General features: G+C 35.6%; 1 protein-coding gene across 13 annotated transcripts in view; it reads left to right on the top strand.

Annotated features, from left to right (window-relative positions):
* The window catches only part of LOC126847014 (CUGBP Elav-like family member 1), a 118,946-nt gene that overhangs the window by 13,979 nt on the left and 87,209 nt on the right, over window positions 1-17,758 (top strand). For 9 of the 13 annotated variants that reach the window (XM_050586952.1, XM_050586949.1, XM_050586951.1 and 6 more), the window contains one exon: window positions 2,743-3,341. The exons of 3 other annotated variants lie outside the window; for them this stretch is intronic. In XM_050586952.1, coding sequence (XP_050442909.1) covers window positions 3,181-3,341 — 161 coding nt within the window. In that variant the 5' untranslated portion in view covers window positions 2,743-3,180. Of the gene's footprint in view, window positions 1-2,742; window positions 3,342-17,722; window positions 17,743-17,758 lie in introns of those variants that run through there. One more of the 13 variants, XM_050586961.1, reaches the window with a different exon arrangement.

Here is a 17,758-nt window from a genome sequence, read left to right as displayed (position 1 = left end):
AACTGTCAACATATTAATTACACGCTCCGAGATAAAACAATTTTTAATACATGTATTTGGTAAAATTGATTTACCCGAGTGTGGGTAGGTTTTTCATAGGAATACATTTTGGATATTGTGCTTGACAGACTTTCTACGGATATGTGTACATTGCCATTTCTAATTAACAGTACTGGCATAACAATTATCATGACAATCTCGGAATGAACCGAAGTCGTACAAAACGAAAGTTTACAAATTAGATATAGGTACGCAATTATTATTATTTGATTCAAAATTAAAACACGTGTGCGCCATAGTGGTGCGGGGAAATCCAATTTGAATGGCTAATAGCCTTCACGACACGTATCCAATATTATATTGAGTTCAGAGATCGAATTTAACTCGCTGTCTATCTGTACACGGGTTAACCGTTAAGTGAGGATTAGGTACGTTCCGGTGCGACAGACAGGGCTGATCATTTAGGTCGTAAGCTCGGTGAACATATAATATTATATTACACAACCTACGTCCCAATGTAAGGCCACGATATACATATTAGATTCCTGAAATGTATAACCGTACGCTCATCCACAATTTTTCTCTTAAAGTCTATACTATTATATTCAGAAGTCCCAGTGTTGATGCGGCCACGTGTCGTTATTTTTAGGTGGTCAAAAGTATCTCTTTTTTTTTTTTTTTTTGTAAAACTCAATTGTAACAATATCCACCTTTTTTTTAAGGGAAAGAGATACTTATAATATATTTGTGATTTCATAGTATTATGCCTAAAGAATAACCCATACCAATTCGGAACTAATTTTAACTAATAATTTCAAGTTGAAAATAAATACATTTTTTGGACGTTTAGGAGGGCAAGGGTGTACCTTTTTGAATTGTATGGCCCAATAAAATAACTTAAAAGTAAGATATCTGATCTATAAAGTTGCTGCATATTAGGAAACAGATTCAAGAAGATATCGCGAGTTCAGTCACAGAAAAAAAAACACATTGCCTTCTTAGCTAAATATCGGAGGTAAAGTTTACAAGTCTGTAGGAATATCTGTAGGGCTTATGGATAAAGTAAAATAAATACCTTTATTTTTGTATAGCGTAAAAGAAGAAAAGAAAATATTACAATATAGTATGGTGTTGTTTAAGTTCAGCACGGGATTTGTAACAGTTTTGGGCGTCGGTTCGTGTCTTCTTAGGTTTCGTTGGATTTGTACATGAAATACGAGGCGTCTCGTGGGTTTCCCATGCAAATATATCTATCAATTCAGTCGTGAAAACCGTGACAATATTTATGTACAAATACATATATACACACATACACTGAATGTAACTCGGAAAAGCTGAACGGCGGATATGGAAATATTAGGTTCTACTGCACGACGCGACGGCGACACGTACTTATTCGTCATTATTTCATTTTTATTGTCGTGAAAAAACTTAAATCTTACAAGCAGAAGCGAAAGAAAAAAATCGCATGGCAACAATATAAAAAAAGAAAAAATATAAATATATATATAGTACCGCTAGCGCCGTATAAATAAATATACAAATATAATAAACTCCCGTCGCCCCCAACCAGCCCCGCCGGGAAGCCTCTGGGGGGAAGGGGAGGGCGTCCCGGGGGTCTATCTGACGGTTCCGATAAAATCAAAAGCGATAAAACTTTATTATTGGATTATTGTTTTCGATTTTTTCGATAATATAATTTTTCTGTTTTTATTTTTGACCGCCTTTTACGTTTATTTATTTAGTATAAAAATCGGAATTTTCACTTTTCTCGACACAAGTCAAGCGTCTTCGCACCTAACCCGTGTTCTGCGTTCGAGAAGAAGGCACACCGGCATGTGCGTGTTTTTCGCCGGTCTGTGTATTAGGTACATCGACCTTCCGTTTAATTACCCTTTACTTACGTCGGCTTCAAGTGTAGCATACTTGCGGTGGCATCTAGAGAGTATAGTTCCCATTGTATACGTACACAAAGACACAGACACACACGGGCTCACCATCAATATAATAGGTATTAACAACCCTTAACAGCATAGGCGTGCGCGTAGGGGATGCGCAGCTAAACCAGAGACTGTAAACGCACAATGCAACTTTTAAGAGGATTCGTTACCCGCATTTTCTAAGGGGTTACGAATAGGCAAACATGACGTGCAATAAATATACTTAATGCAACTAAACCACTTGTCTCGATGAACGCTGATCGTATGGAAAATTTAACTTTATGCATGAAAAAAGGGTTCGATATTATTTATTATTCAACATGCTGCATATACCCTGCGACGGCACGCTTATGCTTAAGAATAAGGAGTCTGTTAAGAAGCGGTTGTTGTGGTTGACATCAATCCGAGTGGGTACATAAATTGCAGCCCAAACGCATTTTGGAGTGTTAATTCAATGAGTTATTGGCTTTAAACCAACTTTAATAATTGATGTCAAAATATATGTTTTTTTGAATATTTTATCGTGTTCAAAGTTTTGAAGTTATTCGTTACATTTTTTTACAATATTTTTATTCACCAATTTGTTTTCTTGGCAATTTGGTATCTAGATAACGCCGTTTTAGCCGAGGTCGATAACTCCTAACTCATCCGAAGCGCGTTTGTGCCGCGCTCATATGAATGTTTACCATGACGTTCCAAAACACAAAGGTGTTCTACGTTAAAACAATAATGCTCTCTTCGAATTTTGTACATTTTACCCGTTTTGTTGTTTCATATATTATGTTTATTTTATCATTAACAGGGTGACCACTACGCACACTCATCGCTACATCGCAACGACGGTTCAGCTGCAATCAGGCCGCGTCCCTCTCGTCACAATAACACTACAGTGTCGCCAATAACTTTTGCGTTGCGCGGTTAAATGTGATTTTCGAATTTTCGCGCGTAGTGCGAATTTTGTATCATTATAATTGACATTTTTTTCTTCGCGATTCGTCCCGATTCGTCTTGTGTCTTTTATATAAATACAATTTTATCGCGTGCGCTTACACCGTACTTGATTGACGGCCATGGTTCGCTGGCACGTCCGCATCAAATAACTAGCGACCACGTGTGTTTGCCGTAACGACAACGAGAAGGGCCGCCAAGACTGAGAAGCACACGACCGGACACACACACACAGGACTACCACGGTGGTTGGTGTTTACTAGATCATCACAGCGAGCACAGGATCGTCCACATGCGACCAGATTGGCCAGCGTCCCGGAACTCGGTCGAAATGTTACACACGCTCAGCGCGTTGGCAGCTAAACTGTCGCCGACACAGACCCACAACCCGGTAGACGGCAACGCCAACAGGATAGCCGCTCTCACCGCTCTGCCCGGCGCGAGTGTCACAAGGTACGGTCATTTTTTCACTTTCATTTTCATAGTTTTCAAACGGCTGCCGTAACTGCTATAGGGAATTAGAGGGATTAGAGGGAATAACGGGTACGAGCCCGCCTAAAATAATATGGCCCCTTGTGTGTTCTAGGCGCCTCGAACGGTTCTGCGTGGCAGTTGGTGTCGCGATTTTGTCAGCTTAGGAATTTGGGTACAGGGTACTATAGGTAAAGTGTACTATAAGACATACGTCTGCATTGACACCGTCCTCGGTGAGCTCCGCGCTAAAGTCCCTGGTACTTATATTCATAAATCGACAAAATAGTGACCGAGAGCCTGCGGAACGATTATTTCACATTTGTACACCAAGAGGCTTATTGTAATTGAACACCGATAACGATACGCAACAAAATATAATGTATATGTCTATCGGAGAACGTCGTAGTTGATCAAAGACAACATTATAATATGCAATGAGTCAACCGTTAAATATATATAGCAGCGTCGACAAACGCACAACCACACACACACACATATCTTTAAAGTCCAATATTTGTTTTTTATATACTTTAGAAAAATATAATGGCTCGGCTGAAATAACATTTACACGAATATACTCCAATAGTGTTATTATTATTATTGATCAGTAAAAGCGTATTCCAAGCGTACAACGTTTTATCGCTAACTTTCAAATGCTAATATTACATACAAAAGCGTGTACAAGTGCAGGATGTACAGGCGCATACTTTGAAGCTTCGGAAAAACCCATAAAATCTATTCAAAGAGCTTGAAATATTTAATAAGGTCTCGAATTTTTCTGTGAAGAGTCCTTTTTTTTTTTTATTAAAGCGACAACGTTTTTTTCGGAATAGGGCAAATGTAAATTACCACTCTTGGTTCACTACTAGCAAAGGCCGGATTCTTGTTATAGGACCCATTTTAATTGTCTACATACTCTGCGATTTAAAGCAGCGCATTTTCTTAGAATACATGTATATTATTAAACGTGCCTTTAATTTTCATTTTAAAACATCATTCTTATTCTTTGAAAAAAACATGCTAGTAAATTGCTTCAGAAATACTTTAAATTTTCAAATTTGCCCCGGTTGAAGACTATAGGTACAACAGTCTGTACATAGCTTAAGTTACCACTAGTTGACTTTCGATCACTCGACTATTAAGCCTCATTGTTAATTCAATATCGTTTAGTTAGCACTAATTTAAGTGTAGGTATTTTAAGGATCATAAAGACGCGTTAAATGTGATCCCAAATAAAGTCGGTGTTTGTTTGAAAACAACTCAAGTGGATATAATTTGTCGGTACATTTTCAATATCATTATTCTAAGTTTACATTAGGTCACTTTAACATAAATTAATTTTAAATTAAAATATGTAATCTGTAGTATTTTGACAAAAACAATACAATTTAACAGGCAACCGCCTGTTATATAAATATTTATACAATATCGTGGTATTATATAAACCGTAAGGGGTCGTTTTCTTATTTTTCGAGTTGTTTGTATTCACGTCTGCGGTATTTTTTCCCTTGCATAGTCAAATAAATTTGACTATGGGTCACCGGTTATCAAACGCATTGACTCTGTACGGTTTGAAGATTCAACCGCGTGCAGCTATAGCAAACATTATAAAGCGCGTTTTAATAACCTTTCTTCATGTTTGTTGTACCATCAAAGCGGGTGCTCTGCGAGTGCCCTGCTCGTATGTGTCTCGTTTCATTAATATTGCAGAACGCAGTATTTTCACCCGTGTAAAACCTCACACAATACTAGGATTGAAAGATATCTTTGATCAACCAATATTACCTTGTGGAGTGTGGTGCTCGGGGCCGCAGATCCGCCAAACCCATCATTATAGAACATCTGTAATGTTATCAGTTTAAGTTATTATTGTACAACATTTTCGGCACTATAGTTTGGCCCTACTGCATTAAGTTTAAACCAATCACAAATAGTTATTTGAAAATCTACAGTTTCTCTATGAGGGGTGCACCTATGTGGTTTTATTTAATCTGCGGCATAAGGCCGTTGTTAAACTAGGACAGTAGACAAAACGCTCGCTAAGTATATTTCTCGACTTAATTATTTAAAAATACGGCTATAGTCAACTTGTAAAGTACACGCTATAACGTTACCTATACACGATACCTTTGCGTGTAGCGTTCTTTCGGCGACCACGTGATCATATTTTATTTATGAACTTAAACTTTGAAGTATCGAGAAATGTGAATTATTATTTATTAAAATTTGCCGGCGCCGTTGAATATTTTATGACATACATATTATATATCATCTAATGACCGACTGACCCTCGGTTGTGTGCGGGGTTCCGAGATAATAACGGGCTCTTGATAATAACGGGCGTGCCTAATGTGTTTCCTATATAAAATTCTGCAGGAGCATTCCGTATTCGTGACGAACAGACGCCTATCCATATTTAAACCGAAGCCACGAGGGTTGTTTGACGCGGCCAAGGATAATATAGCAGCACGGCAGAACCCGGCAGCGGAACTTTTGTGGGGGTGTGTGCTTGTGCTTTTCGAGAATTCGGACCAAGATTATGAATATATCATGAGGTTGACCGGTGCTTTCGTGAACGTTTGTGGGAGTTAACTGAAAGCTATACGTTCATATACGCTGTACAATCGATACTTTGTGGGTTTTTATTATTTAAAAGAACGTGGCCGAGTAAACGAAATTGCCCGTATTGGCTATCGCCGGTAGACGTGTATACTTGTGTTTCGTTATTAGCTTTATTAATCATGAAAACCTCGAAAGAAATAAAAAAAAAAAAAACAACAGAGACTTCCGGTACTTGTAAATTTTTAATCAAACCCCCAATCGTTTTGCTGTACATGTACTTACGCATCATGTGGAAACCATTGATCGATGTCGCGGCTATTGTTCCAGAAAAAAAACATGAAACCTGATATGGTTTATTTTTGTTGGTTAACAACACAATCGTTGTTAACAACTATTATATAACTGTATTTAATGAACAACTACGGCGTTCTAGAAAATACTTGAGCAACACTTTTTGGTTATACGCTAATACTATTAATTAAATACTAAAATAAACCCTTAACAAGAAAAACAATAATAATTTGTAGTTAAGGGTTTATTTAAATGTTTAGCTATTTTAAAACTACCCTATTGTAATAACAATCGAGCAAGAATGTAATACTACAACAGATAATTTTGACTTTTCTCGTTAGAATTGTTGATTTGCCGGTCGTTCGGTAAAGCGCATTCCGTCCTTCTTCTCCGTCCTTCTTCGTTAAATATAACGTTAAACCTAACCTAATCCTCCGTGTACATCAAATCATATTAGCGCACCGCATTCTTCGGAAGTTTTGCTGTTAGTTTGCAAAGCGCGTTAAATCTATGAGATTAATTCGAGAATTTCTCCACTCCAACAACCAAATAAGCTGATGAAATATCGTGATTTATCCAAGTACGTGTGTGTGTGTAACTTGAATTCTCAAGTCGACCGATTGCGAATTACACGAGGGACAGTAATAATAATACTGACAATGGATTGCAGTGGCAAGTTCACGTTGTGTTAGTGTATAACGTGCAAGCGAAAGGCAAAGGTTTCCAACGGCAAAGGGGAGTTTTATTCGGTCCGCGCGCTGTTGCTATGCCGGCTTTTGCAAGACATTCGTGGTCTCGTCGGGCCGGCACTTGGGGTCTCGAAATGTATATTGGTTTTGACTTTCGTTTTTCCCCTTAACCAATAATATATACCGACAATTCCATATGCGGCGCACCCGTCAATTCGAACGTTTTCCCCCGGATTCCGCCGTCAACTCAATTACTGCACCGCCACCGGGATCCGTGTATACGAACATATTACCTGTACTTAAATATATATTGAACGAAGTGTATCTGGAATGAAAAGGCTCCCTCGCGGAGATTCCCAAACCGATCCGACCTATTCAACGCGATGAAAGGGACAGACCGCCGCGATGGTGGGCGGCGGACGTCGTGAAGAAATATCGGCCCATATCATTCAATGCTAATGAATTTACAGCTTGTGAGCCGTATAGCTAGCTGTACCTTTGCATTAAGAAAATACTTTATCCGTCCCTGGCGGTGACGGCGACGCACGTGATGATATTTAAAACCACCTGCTGGCAAAAGGAAAACAAAAATTCACAGAAACGTCGATGTCGTGCCACGGCGAATAATGGTTTTATGAGAAAATGTGAACAATAATAATAATATACTATGATGAATATCCTCAAAAGCCAAAGGCTGTGCGAGACGAGAGAGAACAAATTTATGATTATGAAAATGAAATAGAACTAAGATAATCATTGATGTAAAAACATTAACATTATATTATGTTATCCGAATTAATCACTATAACAGAATTAAGAACTCTACCAATAGTTTTTACATAATTTGAAATTGACATAATTCAAATTATGTCTAGTGCCAAATTTTACAAATGTATACTTAGGACTAAATCGGCCTGTTCTCATTTTATGCCCAACGATATTTGAATTGATTTTGAAGACGAGTACAATAATTATGCCCCGAAATAGAAATTACATTTGTCACGTTGTACGTTAACAATTAGCAATAGCAAAGTAAATAATCATTGGCCGAACAATTATTAGCTTCGCTGAGAGCGGCCGCAATGGAATTGTTTCATTGTCTAAGGCCAAATGAAAACACCGAAAGAGTAATTCCCAGACCGACCAATTATTATTGTAAATCTACGCTCGGTTACCCCGTTGCCGCCGACAAAAACCCCTTTTGCAAATAAAGCCCGGCTAAAAGTTCAGTATCCAAAGTAATGCCGACAATTGTTAACCGTGCGTTCTCACTCGAAATGAAATATTATGTAAACACCACGCCGTTAAGAGGTTTAGTACAAACATGATGCGCCGGGGGAAGGGAGAAATGTCCACATTTATGTACACATGTATATCCGTTTGAATTAAACCCCGTTGTAATTTACTGTTATGTATAATTAATTAGGTATATAAAGTATTATTTGTACTATGTAAATATGCATATCATTTCGTACAACAAATTAGCCGAAAATAATTATAATGATTACCGTACTAGCATTGGAAATACAAGTTATGCACGTTAAGCCTAAAAAAAAAATCTAGTAGACAATCGTGCCAGGCCAGTGAAGCTTTCACTATACTTTCTCAGTTTCTGAAAATTCTTCGCGGTAGGTTTCTAGATATCCTTTTTTTTTTTTTTAATGTAAGAATATTAGGTAAAATTGATTGATACTTAATTAATTGACAAGGTCAAAATTTAATAAAACCACATTTTTCTTAAAAATTGCCTATATAAAACTCTTTAAAAACAGACCGCATGCAATCTCCTTAGAGCCAATTTCGCTTTACATTAATTTCATTTCGTGTGTTTACCCACACGACGCCGTTTGATTCTTACATTTCCAATTGAGATGAATATTATTCATATTATAATTATTGGCATTTCAATCCACTTTGTCTTTTCTAAGTCATAAGTACGGTGTCAGCATATAAAGTCAAAAGATACATACTACATTAAATATATTCATATACTTTTGTATATTCTTCCAAGTTGTAATATGCACGTTATATTATGTATGTAAATGATTGTGTGTGTGTTATGAGTGTAATATCAACCGAATTCCTAGCGTGTGCATGCTGGATAATATTATTTGCGCCAGTGAAAGTTATTACACGAGGGGTTGTAGGGCTGCGCATTAACACCTTAAATAATTCCAACGACTGCTCTGATGGCCGTCGTCATTTCATATATAAAGGGTGTGCGCATATTAGTAATATGCTCGGTAATACTAAAATATTGTCCCGGCATTCATTGTGTGCAGTATTGGATGCCATGTTATTTATTGTGTTTAGGCAAAAACTGGAATTCAATATATTCGAGTATGGTAAATTTATATTGCTACGTCTATAAAACACTTAGGCTTTTTTTAGTTCCCATTTCTAGGCAGACAACTATATGTAGGGGAAAAAATATCATCTACAAATTGACAGTGAAATACTCGCTTGGTCAACGTGCCAGTTGCAATCTCAACTCATCAAACTAAAAATTCTTCTAAGACTTAGTTTAATCGGTAACTCGAAATTAAATTCATTTTATTAGAATTTTATTTTTGCCCTGAAATACACGGTTTATTATATTTTTGCAAGGTATTTAATTAATGAAATTTTATAGTCTGTCAAAAACGGTTGTACACCTCCACTGGTCGACCTATCCTAATCGGATTTCACGTGCTTTGCGATCGTGTATTAAGTTCCGGCGTATCGTAAGCGGCATTATCCACCTCTTCCGTCAAGTGCTTTTTGGAAAACAATTAAATTGGCAATTAAGGTAGCTTATTGTAGTGTATCATCGCGCCAAAAGGATCTAGGGGGGGGGGGAGCTTTCCAAAAAAGGTGAAATGAAAAATTTCAAAGATGACGCTTGATCTGGTTTTTTTTTAATGTGTAATTTCCTCGTCGTCCTCCTCCGCATAACGCAAGTATGTGCATAATCTCTGCGATACGGTAGTGTAGAATTTTGACCATCATTGCAAGGGGGGGGGGGAGTTATTGGCAACAAAAAAAAAATATAACGAAAAGGTCCGCGGTATAATAATAATAATAATTACTATGCAAAATCTGTCGTGCCGGTACGGTTTTGTGTTTACATCGCCAACGAAAGTACAGTATTATATTTTATCGTTGTTGTTACTAATATAATAATAATAATACTAACAATAATACAATGAACGAAAATTATTGTTTTAATTGAAACCTAACACGGCCTTTCTGTAAATTTATGTGGGTTCGGCAAATATTGTCGGAAGCGCGATCCTGTGGCGCGTTATAATGGCCGTGGTTTTGTTTTATGATGTACCGGACGGCCACGCTGTGTATATACACTGTGAGAGGCTATAATGAATCCGCTTTTTTAATAATAATTGGAACCGATCGGCCGGGAAAATAGTATTTCATCGGATCCGGTTCGTTTGATAAAAAATATCATAGCATCGGATACGGTTACGGATACCTATTATGTATAATTTGTACCACCCACTAATAAAATAATATATTTTATATTGAATTGCAGTTCACAATTCGACGATTGAAACTTCCAAAATCTGTTTACTATATTTTGAAGCCTATACAGAGAGCACTAAAAATATTATCTTTTAAACATTTTCGTTTTTTTTTTGCTGTTGTTATAAATAGATCATTAAAAATTATTATATCAGTAACATCTGGGTTAAGAAACGAGCACTCTCGTCTGAGTTATGCTTCTATAAAGTTTTAGCACGTTTAAAAATATAATTTCTCCGTCCGCTAAGTGTAAAAAATAAAAATCGGCCGTTTTAGTAAATCACTACTTGGTGTAACATTAAATTACACGAGAATGGCCGATTTCATGTAGCGAGCGGTAAAATTATGTACATTATTTTTTAACGCGCTAAAACTTTATAAGATTAAACACTTTGGAATGCTCATTTCTTAACCCCTCGGACTAATCTAAAGATTTTCGCAGAACCAAATAATAAGATATAACGCACGACCAACTAACCAATTAATGTTTTAGTCTTAAAAAAAAAATATATAATGTGTGTGAGATTTTATAGCATGGCGCAAAAGTTGATGATCGAAATAGTTTTTATCTATTAATTTACATTTATCTTGATACTTTTTGTGAATGTGCAATACAAAATAGACCAATAAATAATTGTGTAAGTTTTTAGTTTTTAACAATTTTTTTTCAAACAAATTGAGATTAGTTGTACAAGTGAAAATAACTAAATGTTCAAATAAACTTTATACTTAAACCCTTTGGCCTTTAAGCTTTTTTTTTTGTCTTTTGGTGAGCTCAAATATTGATTTATATTTTACTCAACAACAGAGTTTAAAAGACCACGCTTTATAGCTATGAATTAGTGTTTGATTATTTTTCTAAATGATTTTCCTGATAACATATTCTAAAAGCAATCGAAGTAACCAACGTCAATGCTTCCGTTCCTTGTTAATAAGACTCTTTATTTAAGTTTAAGCTTTGAATAAAATAATTCATTAGTAAAACGGTGATCAAGCACACCTCATTATCATTAAAAGAAATATTAGCTCAGTTGTTAGATTCTAAAATGTATTTACTGTTGTGCGTTTTTATCGGATTTCGCACCAAATTATTCCAACGGATTTTACACCAGTAAAAAATAGTTTATTGTTATTAAGCACTATTTTGTATTCACGGTCATAAACTTTTTAATTGTGACACTAAAAATCTATACCGTATTTCAACAATATAAACGACTGGCTAATAAAGATGTTGTAAACATTTCGTTGTCGAATAAACGTTATTGCATGGATCCTTTAACGCGACGTCAACATCAAAAAAATACAGTGGTACGAAATACGATTGTAGATTCAAGCTTCTATCTAAAGTAAATATAAATAATACTTATAATTAACGTATACTAATTTGACGAAAAAAAAACAATTACCAAGAGTTAGTGCTGTATAACCAGTGAATTGCCATAGCGTGTATCAGTAAAAATACTTTTAGTACTTGCCTACTATCTTATCTTCAGGCATTTCGAACAAATCCAAGTACACACACACACACCTGTGTTATCATAAATGTTGTAAACTGTAGCTTAAGTGTATGCCTAACTATTCTAAAGGGTAACGTGTCATGAAGCGTTATGATTTTATGTATTCTACAACAAAGAAAAAATTGTATAAAAAAATCAATAATAAAACAAGAGCAGAAATCTGTTTTATTGATGTAACAACAAATTGTAATTATTACCAAAACGCAACAAATTACTTAGCGCACTGGTGTAAAGATTAAAATGTCTTTTTTTTATTTTATTATTAAGATAATAAATTATTCTACGCACTAAAAAGATTATTTACTACCGAAGTAAGACACTCCACTCGTAAGACTTACTCTTCCGCCTGCGTTACCTAACGTTAAGACTTAAGTGCATCTCAAATATGCCTACATTTGTATGTGTTACAATATTATCCAATTAAAAAACAAATTGTTTTATGATACCTTTTTTATCTTTGTTAACTTGCGCTTGTTTAGTTAAACCCGCATCACTGTAAAACAAATAAGTCTATCGATTTAAAATAATTTCCATTCATTTTCTATTAGTACATGTTTAGGGCATTGTAAATAATTACAAGACATTGCGGAATTGTTGTCTATAGTGATTGGAAAATACGGATTTATGAAAGGTTTAAATCTTCGAAATCGGAAATTTTATAAACCCGAACGAAGATTTGACAGACGAAGTAACCATTTATCTGTTTTCGGTTTTTAAATTTATATCTCATTGTTGTTCTTTACATTTTTTGCGTTTCAACCAAACAAATTTAACGTAATCCTAAAATCAGAATTTCTTGAGTATTTTTAAATATTTTTCCTGAGCTGTGCCACCATTACACACGAGTGTTGTCACCAGAGTGTAATCATTATTGCCGCCGAACGGGACGGGTGCGAGATGAAAATTTTCTTTGTTTCCCGTTGCCCGAGTCGTGTATTGTATTATGAGTGTCAGCACTAAACAGGAGTTTCCCCGCAACAGACGCTACTACAAGACGTTATTATGAAAGTTATGTGCGCGCACGCTGAACATTTTTAACCGTTGTTTTCAAAGTGCGGCGCGCTCAAAGTCTGTTCGAGTACATTACTTTTTTTATGTTTAATTTGAACGCCAAAGTCTAGCCGTACAAAGACGGCGGTTTTGTAACTTTGCGCGCGACACTCTTGCGGCGGGTCTCTACCGTGTTTGAGTTTAATTCAAAATAAAAAAAAGATGATATTTTAAATGATGAAAAAAAAAATGCATAGAAACACACAACAATACACCGTTTGCCATTAGAGGCGTTAATAGACAAAACCACGTCGTCCCAAGCCAATTTGGCACTTGTTATTGTCGTCGTCGTGAAAAGACACGCCATTGTCACCGCACACATTGTTTCTCGCCCTAAGAAAGTATATATATATATATATATATGTATTTTTATTTTGTCTCTTAATTTGAAACTGCACCTACAACGACGGTCCATTCGTGTAACGATCACGGCAGAATTATCTTTTTCTCACCGGGTTGTTTTTTTTTTTTTACTTTTCAGTTTAAAATTACTTCTTGTGTTTCTATAATAATATGCAAACGACCGTTTTGAGAGAGAGCGGGAGAGCGAGCACCTACCGAAATATTCCATAATTATACGTTTATTTTTGTTTTAATTTATCTCGGAAACGTCGTTTTTGGCTCATGCGACTGAACTTTTCGCGAAACATAAGAAAAAGATTTTTTTTTTTACATTTGTCGTGAGCCAAAAACAACTTTTGAACGAAACGGGAACGGTCGTTGTGTGTGGCAGTCGATTAGCCCCGTTTGGATGTTACAACATTGTGCGTTTTATTATATTATGTTGTGCACTAAGAAGTATGATATTATATTGTGTACATGTATGTTTCAGCACAACAAAAAAAAAATTACCATACAAATATATTGTTATTTTCATAATTTGACTTTCTATGTGTCCATTGGACTAGTATCTCTTTTTTTTACAATAAATGATCAAATTTAAGAGAATTTATTATATGATCTCTTTGTGTTTACGAGGAAGCATACGCATTCGGATATTTCATGGTTTTTCTTGCGGTTTTGTAATTACTTTATCAATACTCTTAACTTGGACAAACGCAATAATGTCAACATATATGGAATGTTCGTCGAACAAATCTTTTATTTAAAAAAAAAAAATAATAATATATATTCTAAAAAAACATGCACACTAAACGGCAAAGACAACTGGAAGCCTAAAAAGTTGAATATTTATTTGTTTGTTCACTGTTTCTTTTAGTTTAGATGCGGAGCTGAGAAGGTATTGTTGTTACAGTGATGGGTTTTTATTATTGTTATTATTTTTTTGTATCTGTAATCGCTGAACCGATTTCTTCATTTAGGAAGTATGTAGACCGGAAATCGTGCCTAAAAGGCATCCTTATTGGGATGGAAATTACACCCGAAATGCATTAATACTTGTTTTTCAACGAAGTCTCATTAATAAAAATATCAAAAACTCTTTCCATTAGAAGGGTTGGAAACATTTTCTTTGTTTCACCGTTTTGGGGGATTTTTTGGCTTGGGGTAAGAAAATTAGACTTAAGATAGTAGGGCTATAACACATACAATTGAATTGCCACTTAAACATTTGTTTTAATTTATTAAATGTATTTCAATTTTAATTATTTAGTCGCTTTTTGGATGTTAAACTAAAACTTAGGATAAACGACTGTGACGGATTATTGTCTTTCGTTACATGTAAACCCACTCATTGAAATTCTGTAATGGTCATCATAAAATTGTTCTTGCGAAAAAACTATGGCTGTATTTTATGTGCATTTATACGATGTCTTGTCGTGCTCTCGAAGAGAATAATATTGTGCTGTGGTAATTAAAATCGTCCAATCCTCGATTTGCTGATCATACATTGATTCGCTGATACATACAGAAAAGGAGTTGACAGTTTGACTGTCTTTTTTAGACACTATAGTTATGGTAAATTGTATATTTTGTTTCATGATATAAAATACAATTTTGCTGTTTCAAACATCAGTTATATATGGCTTAGAACATAATATAAGTAGTACTTAGAATATGAAGACAGCACTAAACATCATTGTACCAAAACCCAATAGTCGGTATATTATTCGTACGTGTGCTTTGCAAGCATATAGTACTTTTGAGAGTAAGCGGTGGGGTTTATCCATATGTTATAGACTCGAGTATAGTAATACCAAGTGCTCTGTGCTTGTTGAGTTGGCGTTTTTTTAATGTCCAACTCGTACAAGAAGCATTGTTTAACATTCTTTGGGTACCTCCTCACCATAACAGCTGTTGGTTCGACGGGTTTTGTCGGGTCTAGAAGAGGGTAAAATTGGAGTTTGTAAATATTAATTTTGGCTCGGTACCGTCCCCACAGTCGCTGCGTTACTGTCATATTATTATGTGTAAACGGCGGTCTGAAATGATTTACCCGGCGGTATCAGTGTGGCCTAGTGGGTAGGGGTTATAATTAGCGGCATAACCGCAGAGAAGGCGACGGAGACGGCACAGCGTACTTAAGTCGCGAGACAAATTTAAGAAAGGAAAAAAGAAACTCATGGAAAACCGTGTGCCGACCGACGGGCACATCCAGCGGAGTTTATTTCTGTTTTCCGCTTTGGCGGCCGGCCAAATATTTTCCTTGTCATCGCAGACCGTGTATTTTTTTTTTTTTATATGTATATATTATTTATATTTTTGTTATAATATCATTCCACAAACCGTTCCAAACGATACGGCGAAAATTCTCTTTGACTCTTGTAAACAAAAATCGCCAGTGTTTATTTCTCACACTCGGTGCATTGCGTGCCAGAGGAGAGTATACAAATATTGGCCATCGACTCTAGCGCGAGTGCGTGAGAGCAGTCATATTTAATATTCTTAGACGTAAGTATTTTTAGTCACATATGAAGTGTATAATCCCTCTTTCAAAAAAAAAACACACATCCGATACACATCTGTATTCATATGTTTTTTTTTCTCCCAAGAACATGACGGCGGCGTCACAAAGCAATTACTCTCACATATTATTATGTGAAGTTCTATTACGGAATCATCTGCATTTGGCTCACACACTTGGTGTAGTTATTGTAATTGATTTTTACTTAGGGTAACAATATTGCGGAATCCCAAAAACATGATCACATTAAGTGCAACGCCCACTCGGTTATTAAATTGTATTTTAAAAACGTTTGTAAGTTTTTTTTTTTAATTGTAAAAATATAAAAAGTCGATTATCAATTTAAATTTTGTTCATTCTGCAAATACAGAGATTCGTTTTTAATTGATCGTTGTTTTTAGCGAGACAACGTTTTATTTTCGAGGCACGAAAAACAGTTTAAAACTTTTAATACAAACTATATTCGTTCAACGTTGCTCTTATATAGTAATTATAATATTATATTCATACAAAACGTTTTCTAATTATACAACATTGTTCAGTTAAATTAAAACTTCATTCATATTTTATACCAAACAAATTACAATTTTTAATGCATTTACATTATCCTATATTGTGGTTTTCAGTTTAACACCGATTTATGGCGTCAGGAAAAAAACAACCGTTATATTTACAAGAAGAAATTATGTTAGACAGGGGTGACACATAGTAGTTTAAATGTGACGCAAACAGTAGCACTAAAGTTAGTCTGCCTAGTTGAATAAAAAAAAAATTACCGTTCAATATATCGTGGTAATAAGATATTATCAATGACAATAGCATCTTGAAAAAAAAAAACAAAAACATTCTAAGAAAAAGGGTAAAAACTTATTTTATCATATAGAGTAAGTACAAATCGCTTAACAATGGGGATTTTTTCCCCTTTTGTGTGGCCTTACTGGTTTTAATCCTTCTGTTCACTTCACTATCGCATACAAGCTAGTATAACATATTATGGTGTTGTTAGATAACCCGATGGACATTATATGCGGAGCAATGGCTGAAATATAGTTTTGTTTTTTAGATTTATTGGTAATTAATAAAAGCAAAAGGTGGATTCGTTATTCGTAAATGGGCTTAATAACTTTCTGTACATATTTTTACAGTGTATTGCATTGTAACAGACAGTATAAAACATTACCGAGTGGGATCGCGCGTTTATCGTTACCTTAACCACTCGAATCTATCAAATAGAGCTATCTGTGCTTACGTGGGTTTCGCGGTGAGACTTAACGCGTATCGCCACCGAGATAACGCCAAGGACACGAGCCGCTTCGTGTGTGCTAATAAATAATAATAATAATCGTATAAGGCGGTCGAGAGTTAATGGTTTTCACTGCACAACAGCGAGTATTTGAAGAAAAAAATAAATTACAATACAATGTTTGCACGTTGTATTTCGCCACAATGTTTGAGATGTATGTTTTTCCAAGTCGGATTTCGTGTATTAAGCTCGCTGCAAGGTAAATCCCTGAGTGTTACAATATTGGTGTTTGCGTTTGCGGTAGTATTTACATTTTATTTCGAAACCGAGTGTCGTTGGGGCTTTCTAATGGAGAAATACCGCTTAGAAATTGCTACTGGTTGTTAAAAAAAAAAAAAAAAAACACAGAAAAAGGTTATATAATCAATCAAAGAGATTAGGAGGACGGGCACGTACGTTCCCGGTACCGTGTACAATGAGTTTGTCTAAACAATTCAACTCGATGACACTTGTTTCTGAGTAATTGACATTTTCTACTGGGCAAGAGACGTGGTGTCTTTGCTTGGAATTCGCACAGGCCTAGCGTCACCTCAAACGCAACAAAAGTAGAACTAACGACTAACGAAAACGCATTATACGATTCCGGGTAAGGTCCTTAAATA

The sequence above is a fragment of the Adelges cooleyi genome, unplaced genomic scaffold, assembly GCF_023614345.1.
Source record: "Adelges cooleyi isolate 19-005CV unplaced genomic scaffold, UGA_ACOO_1.1 ACOO_flye_CR_arks_rails_tigmint_CR_PRNA_9, whole genome shotgun sequence".
NCBI classification, from domain to species: Eukaryota; Metazoa; Arthropoda; class Insecta; order Hemiptera; family Adelgidae; genus Adelges; species Adelges cooleyi.
Note: the sequence above shows the minus strand (reverse complement) of the source record. Positions and strands in the feature narration are given on the sequence as shown.